Source organism: Equus caballus, chromosome 20, assembly GCF_041296265.1.
Source record: "Equus caballus isolate H_3958 breed thoroughbred chromosome 20, TB-T2T, whole genome shotgun sequence".
NCBI lineage: Eukaryota > Metazoa > Chordata > Mammalia > Perissodactyla > Equidae > Equus > Equus caballus.
Genome location: NC_091703.1, coordinates 18389529 through 18399405, shown reverse-complemented (window position 1 = coordinate 18399405; position 9877 = coordinate 18389529). Strand labels below are relative to the sequence as shown.

Sequence of the window (9877 nt, the reverse complement as noted above, 5' to 3'; positions counted from 1 at the left end):
GACGTTCAGGTGAAAGGATGTCTCAGTGGCCCAAGGGTGAGGACATAGACCCAGAATTAAATTGTTAGACCCAGAGGGCTATTAATTTTGCCTCTTTTGTTTAGCAATATATCCCAAGAACCTAAACAGTGTCTGTCACATAGGAGATGCTCAGTACACATTTTTTGAATAGATGAATGGGTGGACGAAGTAAGCTTTGGTAGTGGGAATGGAGAGGAAGGAAAGATGCCATAGGCCTTTCAGAGGTGGACTGAATCAGCCGGCCCTGAAATAAGGTAGGGGTGAAGAAGTCACATCAGTTGAGCATCACCTAAAGTCAAGCCCATAACTTGGCACCTGTTGGAGACAGAACCGAACCTCTCTCCTACCACCTGCCACACAGTCTAGCATTCTACCCGACTCCCCGCTATTTTCCCCACATAGAGAGTGCGTCTCGGAGTACAGGATGCATAACTTTATTCATGTTCTTGTGTGTCCTCCAGAGCACCCTGCACACAGTAGGCCCCCGATACAACGTTCAATGAGCTTACGAACAATCGAATTTCCACACTTAAGCAAAATGGAAAGCTTTCCCCAGATCTAAACTCCGGACTTGAGACTTTTACACGTTTCAAAATCCCTGGCACACAGTAAGCACCCAATAAGCACTTGTTGAACCAAACAGAATAAATCAGATTCACCGAGTTCCGCCCTGGCAGCGAGGTCTGCATTTGGCAGCACGACAGAATCCATTGCTATTAAATTCTTATGTAAGAGTTAATGACCCTCCCAGCCCACTTGACATCTCTCCCACGACAGGAGAAGTGGAAGGGAAGGGAAAGGAAGCGAGAGCACTATTTACAGACACACACTCTTTCGGTGGTAGATGCACAGATGAATTTCTAACCTCGGGTCACCACCACCGGCTTAAAATACCGCTGCGGGCGGCGGGGGCGGCGTGCCGGCACGGCGGCTGAGGCGCAGTTCATCCCGTGGGGAAGGCCTGCCCACCCGGCACGCCCAAGGGCTCTGGGTCTGCGGGTGACAGCGGCCCCAGAAGGTGACTCGAGTTCAAGTCTGTCCCTGGGGGTCCCCGCAGGCGCCGGTGCAGGCTTGGCCGGGGAGCCGCCGCCCGGGCAAACAAGACGTCCTGCCCCGGATTCCAGCGGCCCCGGAGCTGCTCCCACCCGGGGCTCCGCCGCGCTCCGGAGGGCGCCGCGCGCGGCCGGGAGGGCCTCCCCGGAGCCGCGGGGACCCCGGCGGGCGGGGCGCGAGCACTGCGAGGCACGGAAGATGGCGGCGCGGCCGGGCCCGGGGCGGCCGCGAGGGGCCGCGGCGCAGCGCGCTCGGCTGAGCCGGCGCGGCTAGAGCGGCGCCTGGGCCCGGGCGGCGCGGCCTCCTCCCCGCCCGCCGCCGCCGCCGCCGCCGCCGCCGCCGCCGCCGCCGCCGCGCCCCGCCCCGCCCCGCGCCCGCCGCCCGCCCCTCCCCGGGCCGCGGCCGTGCCCCGCGTCGTGCTCCCCCGGGATGGCCCGCGCGCCTCGGCGCTGCCTCGCGGAGCACACGGCGGAGCGGCGGCGGCCGCGCTCGGGGGGCGCGCGGCTGCGGCGGCGGCGGCGCGGCGCGTGAGGGGCCGCCTCGGGCCGAGCGGGCGCCGCCAACATGTCGGATACCAAGGTAAAAGTTGCCGTCCGCGTCCGGCCCATGAACCGCCGAGGTGAGGAGCTTTGCGCTCGTTTGGATTCGCGGGCGGGCGGCGGGCGGCGGGCGGGGGCAACTTTGGAAACTGCGGGGCCGCGGGGCCGGGGCGGCGAGCGCGACGCCGGGGCCGGGAGCCGGGGAGCCGGGGAGCTGCGGAGCTGCGGAGCCGGGGAGCCGCGGAGCCGGGGAGCCCCGGGCGCCCGGTGCGCCGGCTGCCGGCTCGGCCGCCTCCCGGGAGAGCCCCGCGCGGCGCGGATGCTCGGCTTGGCAACGTTCGCTTTCCCTTTTGCTTTCAGAACTGGAACTGAACACCAAGTGCGTGGTGGAGATGGAAGGGAATCAGACGGTCCTGCACCCTCCTCCTTCTAACACCAAACAGGGAGAAAGGTAAAGCGCGTCCCGAGCGGGCGGGCAGCGGGAGCCCACCCCGCGGTCTCCTCCAAGTTGGAGGCAGGAAAATGGGAGTGCTCTTTCCTATTGTTAGGAGGACGGCTTCAAGTTTGTCGCACGCTTCTGTCTGAAGCTGTTTCAAGTCCAAGTTCCTCTCCTCCCTCTGCCCCCTCCCTTGCGTCCCCTCCCCTCCAGTGCGGCCTCGGGCAGGACACCCTGGCCGGAGCCAGCACCAGTCTGCTGTGTCCCCGGCGCAGAGAGCGAGGGGGCCGGATGGGACTCTAGAGAGGATCAGTGCAACGGCCACATTTTACAGATCAGAAAACTGAGGCGGCCAAGTGACACCCCAAGGCCTTGTTGTTTGTGGAACCCACTGCACTGTTTGCTTCATTTGGCCGAATTGTTTAGGGACTCTGTGTGTCAAATAGGGAGAAAACCCCCGCAATAAAGCACAACAGGCTTGTACGATGCAGGCTCAGGCCTGGACCATTTAAAATCTATTTTTTGTTGTTGTTGGGGCTGGGTTGAGAGAATGCCTGAGTGTAATGCGCTGATTTTGATTTTCAGGGAAACAAAAGTAGTGTCCTGAGCTGTGTAGACACTGGGGGGATGTTTAAAAGGGGGCTGCATTTACTAGATGGCAACATATTTGCATTTGAAAAGTGGTAACTGTTGGATCCCTATTAATTCTGCTCTATTCCACGCAGCAGTATGGGAAAATGCCCTAAAATAATTTGAATATTTGGCATTTTTCTGGTAAGCCCCCGAGAAGAAAACGGTTGGAATTCATTCAATATAGCAATTCAGTAGCTTGTCAAAATAGAAAAGAAAAACGGGAGATCTGGCAAAATTAATTCAATTCGGACATGAGTATGAGTTTATGTTTCTAAAAGTCACCTGTTGATGGATGGGCTACAATTTGGTTATTTTTGCTCTTCAGAGATTTTGACTGAAGAAAGACTGAAGGTAGAGTTTGTTACTTTATTGCTAAGGGAGGTGACTGCCTGCGTTCCGTACTCCTGGGGTGTTCAGGCTCAGTTTTGCTAAATTTGAGGGAAGAAATTATCAGGAGGTAAGATTGGGGATTCTTTGCTTTTGTGCTAAGGCTAGCAATTTTTACCCAGTTTGCTAACTAAAGCAGATTGTTGTGGTGATAGTAAATAGCTAAATTATATTTAAAATGTGTGTTAAATGCTTTTCAGTAATGGATGGATCCTTGAATAATATTTTCAGCTACATTTTAAATATTTATCGTATTTTAGATACATTTGTAGCAATGTGGTTGTATATTTCATGGTGATAGTAAGGTCATTGAGTAAATGAAAATATATACAGATTAAATTAGAATGCCCACATCACCAACAATTTTTTCCAAAACTGCATATTTTTATACTGTTTTGGAAAAAAATGCTATTGGGTCAGATTCTTCAAAGCAGTCTGGGAAACAGGTAGAATATTGTCACTCCTGTTATGTAGCTGCTGTTTCTGTTTTCCTTGCTGGTGTGGCACCTGCTCCTTGTCACTCTTAACCATAAGGAGTGCTACTGTTAGCTACTGTTTAATGAAATGAAGCTTTGCCGTTTGTGGAGAGAAACATTTAATTTTGTGGAATTCGGATAGAAATTATTAATGTAGACAGTGGGTTAGAAATGCTAAATAATCAGTTGATCATTTTTAGGGCTGCCACTGCCATTGCTAATCAGGATCTTTTAAATAAAGATTTATAGGGTGATTTTGGAATTTATCCATCTGCTTGCTTATTAGGATAGCCCCTTATTTGGAGCTATCAGAATAGCATTGAAATTTGGGTGTTCTCTTGTTCTGTTCTTCTGACTGATCTGATTCTTTGAGTGGTAGATGGGCCCTTTCCGTGGGAATCTGCCTGGGTACCGGTCATTCACTTTACAGACAAACTGAAGGCAGTCAACACACAGTGCTGCTTGTAGGTTAGGATTACTGTCTTTGCAAGGATGGAGACACCAAATGCATTTTGATTTTCATTATGCAGCTTGGTTTAATATTTCTCCGCCAGGTTTTCTCTTAAAGCAACAGTGCATTTAAAAATGGAAACAATTTCTCCTTTGGGCTCTGGGTGGATTAATTACAACGTTTCATGTTATGTTTGCAATTTATTTCTGTTACTTGTTTTGGGATAGAGCTCAGAGCAAGGTGGGAATATTATTGTTCTTACCTAGAAGTCCAAGGTTTGAAGTGTAAGAAGTCTCTAAATTAACATTGACAAGCCTATGTCAAATTGAGAATTATTTTTCTGAAAATTGCAAGAAATTATTAATGTATTAACCCTAAATGGAAATTTTCAGTTACCAGGTGGAAGTTTTCAGTCCTACCAGTAAACACAAGCAAGAGTGCATTGATTTCCAGGAAAAGAAGCAGACAGGCTTAGCTTTCATAATTTTCCCCGTTTATGGAATCAAAGCCAAGACTACACGGTGAGGGCTAAATGATCTCAGGGCTTCTGAGGGTAAAGATGTTTGTTTTACTGCAGAGGTCCAGGTTAGGTTAATAGTTGACATGTATACTGATCACCATTCTGAAACATTAAGACATATATGAATTTGTTTCTTAAAGTAACATTGCATTTCTGTGCAGGAGACCTTTATGAAGTTCAGATTATGTGGATACCATGCTCAACATGGTGGATTCCAAGATAGTTACTGGCTCAGTAAACTAGGCCCGTGCCAGAGGCTCTCACCTTTGAGAGATGTGGGAAGAGAGTGGAAAAAATACTTAAAATACAGTGTTGTAGATTATATAGATCTTACTTTTGCCGTTACGTGTACTGTATTATTTGGAAATTACCTGTTTCTTCTTCTGTCTCCACCTCGAGGCTGTGAGCTCCCTGAAGGCAGGTGCCTTGTCCTACTTACCTTTGTGTCCTACGCTCAGCAAATGTCTCTACTGCTTAGCTTCCCAGTGTGATGGAGCGTGGAAGAGGGGCTGTGGAAGTGACCCAGGGTCCTGGCAACCTGCAAAGACAGGTGGCATTTGTGCTGGTCCTGTGGGTGCTAAGCGTATAGGTTCATCTTTGCAAGATCCGAGGAAAGTCCTTTGCAAAGAAAGTGAAAGCACACCTGCCACAAATTGCTTCTGATTGTGCTTGTGTGTGCATGCAGGGTGTGGAGTAGGATGCGGAAGCAGGGCAGTTCAGGAGGGGGGAATAGAATGAGAACTCTTAATTTGCCAAAATGGGTAATAGTTATAAAATCAAAGTATAAACAGGTATATGTTGAAAAGTCTTCCTCTCTCCCCTGCTGTCACCCCTCACGTCTCCAAAAAAAGGGCAGCTAAGTCATTCATTTCTTCTGCATATTTTCAGATATACCAACATATTGTTTATATGTATTTCAACAAGTATCTTTTTTATCTTTAAATACCAGGGTGTTAAGCCTCATTCATTCTTTTTTTACTCCAGTATGGATGGTAGTGGTGGTTTTAAAAATATAAATGAGTGACATATGAATGTGACCTTTGTAACTTGTGGGAAGTGAAGCTTTATCATGAAGAGAGTATAATGGAATTTGCTTTCTATAGAAGTTTTTATTCTTGGTTATTTTATGTAAGTGAACTGTAGGGTAAACATCTAAAGCAATGTGCATATATAACCTAGCTAAGTTGAAAGAACAAGTGGGCTAAATTTGGGCTGTTAGTAAAAGAGTGTCAGAGTTTTAAGTTCTTGCCCTTTCCTCCCCATTTTTTTCCATCCTGCAAGGTGTGCAGTGTCCCTCATAAAGTGTATGAGGGATGGTCAGTGGAAGAAAGCTACATCTCGGTCGACTGCATATATGTTTTCTAGTTTATGCATTGCATGTTGCAAGTTTTTATTTCCAAACTGGCTTTCCCTCCCATTCCAAAATGCTCCTAGGATGGGTCCTTCTACTCAAGTATCTCTGTAGACCAGAAATTTAAATATTAGTGAAAGTCATGCAAAATTAAAAAGACCACCTGAGAAGCAGTAATATTCCACATTATAAAATTGGATGACTTTGAATTCTGTTCTGTTTCCTGTGTTGTTACTCTTCTCTCTGGATTAAATAGTACAGAGTTGATTGTAAGAAAGCAAAGAGTATTTAGGTTTCACTAACATAGGAGTGAACATTCTTCATGCATGGTATTAGTGGGATTTTAAAGAGCATTATAATGGAATATGTTCGTTAGCTGTCAACATTTTCCATTTCTTTGCATTGAAATCTCTTACTTTTAGAAACAACACTAAAAGTAATTATAATGCAGTGTAGAGTAGTGATGTAAAAATTATTTTGTTCACAGTCCACAGTTAAAAATACATTTTATATCATGAGCTGTGTATGTGTGTGAAGGTTCATGAAAAAATTTACTATGTGCAGCATTCCTGTTATTTTCTATTTCCTTCTGTTCTAATTCATTTTAGAAATGATGATTGTGACTTACTGAATTAATTTCACAACCCACTAAGAGGTCACAAATTTATAATTTGGAAAATACAAATTTAGTCGGTAGGAGGTTAGATTCTGGACCTATATCTATTTTTAAATCAGTGTGCATAGCTTAAAGTATAAAGTACTTCTGTAATTTATAAAGGCTATGATTAAAAAAAAATCCTCCTCTTCATTTCTTTACCCAGAGGCAACTACATATAGTGATTTTAGCTCATTCTTTTGGAATTTCCCTCCATATTTCTGAATAAAAGAAATAGAACTGGTAGTGCTAGTTTTTTATTTGCTTTCTTTCTTCTCTTTCTGTGCCCTATTCCCACCCCACCCCCAAATTCTTCCCAATATATCTATATAGTAATTTTGATTGTGTCAAGATTTAGTGTTTACATGATTTATATGACTATATAGAAGACTGTTTACAATTGAAGCATGTACTCTTTTACGATCTCTTTTCCAGTCATACAAAACTTTTTGTTTTCTCTGGAGTTAACGGTTGTTTCTATTTTCTTTAATTTGCTTCTGTTTCTGTGTATTTATCCTTAATTCAACATTTAAGTGATCTGCCCCTTGCCTGAGTCTCCTTTCAAGACATTCAAACATATCACATAGTCTCTTGACTTCATCTTAGGGACATTTCTCCTTAACCCTTCTAACATGCTCCTTTATGAACTGGTAGCCCTCTCTGCCTGGTGTGGCTGTCGTCCTGGGGTTTCCTGTCACATCATTCTGAGGATTCCCTTTACCTCTCTTCTGTGTTTTTCTGTTTCCCTTTTCTTGGGTTACTGCCTCAATTTTGTAGAGCACATCCTTTAGTAGCTTCCTGAGAAAGGATGTTTGGGAGGTAAAATTTTTTGAAACCATGAAAATGTCTTCATTATATGCACTCATCTCATTGATCATTTGGATGGGTATCATGCTATTTTAAAGACCTTCGTTGCTCTAATGTCTTTTATGTTCCAGTGTTTCTGTTGAAAAGTCCAAACCTGTTTGGATTTCTAATCTCTTGGATGTGACCTAGATTTTCCTTCTTTGGAATCCTGTAGAATATTCTTTTCTTCCCCCTTTTTTTGGGAAATCACAATAGTGGGCCTTTTTGACTTAGAAACTCATGTTCTTCAGTACTGAAAAATATTCTTGAATTAATTCATTAACAAATTCTCCTCTTTATTTATTCTTTTCTGGAACACTTATTTGGACAAGGGCTTTCCTCTAGTGGCCATCTAATTATTTTATTTTTCCTTTCTACTTTTCATCTCATCTTTTTGTTCTACCTTCTGGGAGATTTCCTCCACTTTAGCTTTTAACCTTTGTGTTTAATTTTTCTTTCCTGCTATCATGTTTTTAATTTCCAAGAGCTCTTTTTTGGTCCCTGATTTTTTTTTTTTTTGATAGCATCTTACTGTTATTTCGTGGTCATGATATTTTCCTCCTCTTTCTGAGGATATTAATGATAGTTTCCTCTATGTAGTCTGCTTTTCTTTCCTAAAGTGCATTGTTTTGTTTCTTTGTGTTGGTCTCTGTTTTTTATGCTGAGGCTTCTCAGACGTTGCTGTATCCAGTTGACTCTGGGGTTTCTCCAGGGCAAGGACTGTATATGATTCGTCTTTGTGTTCTCAGTGTCTAGTTTCAAGAATGTCCAGCGTACAGAAAGCATTTTGTAAATTCTGTTTGCTGTTTTTTTAAAAAAATAATTATCAAAAGCTTCCATCAAATTCCCTTTCTATTTGACCTCCGGCAATAATAAAAATAACGATTTCCTTTTTCTTGAGAGCATAGATGAATGCTAGAATTGAAGGTAGGAGCTGCCCTCAACAACTCTCAATTCCCACTTTCATGAAGATTAGTTGTAGTCTGTACAAAAAGTTGGAAAAATTTGAAAACCCTATTTTTGCATCACTATTGCAAACATTTTAGTTTAGAATTTTTTTTTTGTCACCTTTGATTTTAAACTATGTATGCCTGTTGGGCTGGGAAAAATTTTCAAAATGATTCCAAACTGGCCAGTTTATCATCCTACCACTTAACTCGGCATCTTCTGGGAAAATCTAGTTAGAGATAAGTGGATAACTTGGATTGTTTCCAGTTTTCAATAAAATTACACATGCCGTGCACTCATAGTTTTAAGAAATTTACAGGATCAAGTTTCTCCCAGATATCAGGATTCCTGCAGACCTCAAGCTTTCTCAGAGTTATTCAGTCACAGTTACCTTTTCTTGAATCTTCCCTGGGCTGGAGCAGAGAAGGTGTTTATGCATTTAGAATTTAAAGGAGTTTGGAGAACATTACCTGCAAAGGAAACAGAGCAGCAGAGAAACCAACAAGACACAGAAATGCTCAGATTACTTGGTACCTTGACAGTGTAAGAAATTAAGTTTACTAACAACAGAGCTGCCAAGAAAGGAAGTAATACTAAAATTTGTATGAAAACATGTATTAAAACAATCAAGAATTGATTTATGTGGGATTCAGGAGCTATCTTTTCAAAGAAACTCACTCTACAAAATATTTCCGGAAATTTAGACTTGCAAATGGAAGAAGAAAATGTGAGAGATTCCTCCTTGGAAATTAGTTTATTTGGCATTTTACCACCCAACAAACTATGTGGAAACTAAATAAACACAGAAAAAAATGTCAAGTTTTCACATCTCTAAAATTTTATTTGTAAAAATGCATAATTCTTATATTTGATTGTAGGATCTAAAGTTAAAAAAACTGGACTCTCAGGTGCCACTCTCAGCCTCACCCTTTGCTGGAATCCAGTCTAGGTTCCATGTTGCTGTGAGATGAACAGTTCAGTGAATCCCTGATAAAGTAGTAGAACTATTTTACCAAATTGTTCTTGCAATGGACTTTTCACATCAAAACCTAATTGTATCATTTAAAAAAATTGCTTCCTTAGATACCCTGAAATATTTTTGCATGGACAACTTTATAAGAAGCGTGGCAGAAATAAAAGGAATGGGTGGGTCATTGTCCGGCCAAGCCTAACACATCAGTTATTCTTGTTTTTCCTCTACCTTCATCTTGTCCGTGTTCATATAATACAAATATTTGCAATTACAATTCTCTGCTTTGCTCCTCTGCCATTTATAGTTTGTCATGCAGCATAGTTTTCACAGTTATAATTTTAATAATTGAATAGTCTGTTGAGTTCCATAATTTTTAACCATTTGTATATTTTTGGACCTTAAGGTTGTTTCTCTTAACAATTATAAATAACCGAGAGCATCTTCATGAAACTTTTTTGTAGAACCTTTTGCTAATTGAAAGGCATTTCTCTACAAGCCTGCTGATGCAAAAATACCTCTTTGACATTGTACAACAGTATGAACTGTTCTCTTATGTTGGAGTTAAGAGTTGATAATTTTCACATTTAA

The 9877-nt window shown here is 43.2% G+C and overlaps 1 protein-coding gene across 1 annotated transcript in view; it reads left to right on the top strand.

The window, feature by feature from the left end:
- Positions 1 to 1495: 1495 nt before the first annotated feature.
- The window catches only part of KIF13A (kinesin family member 13A), a 193794-nt gene continuing 185412 nt past the window's right edge, over positions 1496 to 9877 (top strand). Inside the window, 2 exon segments of the mRNA XM_070244119.1 lie at positions 1496 to 1693; positions 1974 to 2064. Coding sequence (XP_070100220.1) covers positions 1639 to 1693; positions 1974 to 2064 — 146 coding nt within the window. The 5' untranslated portion in view covers positions 1496 to 1638.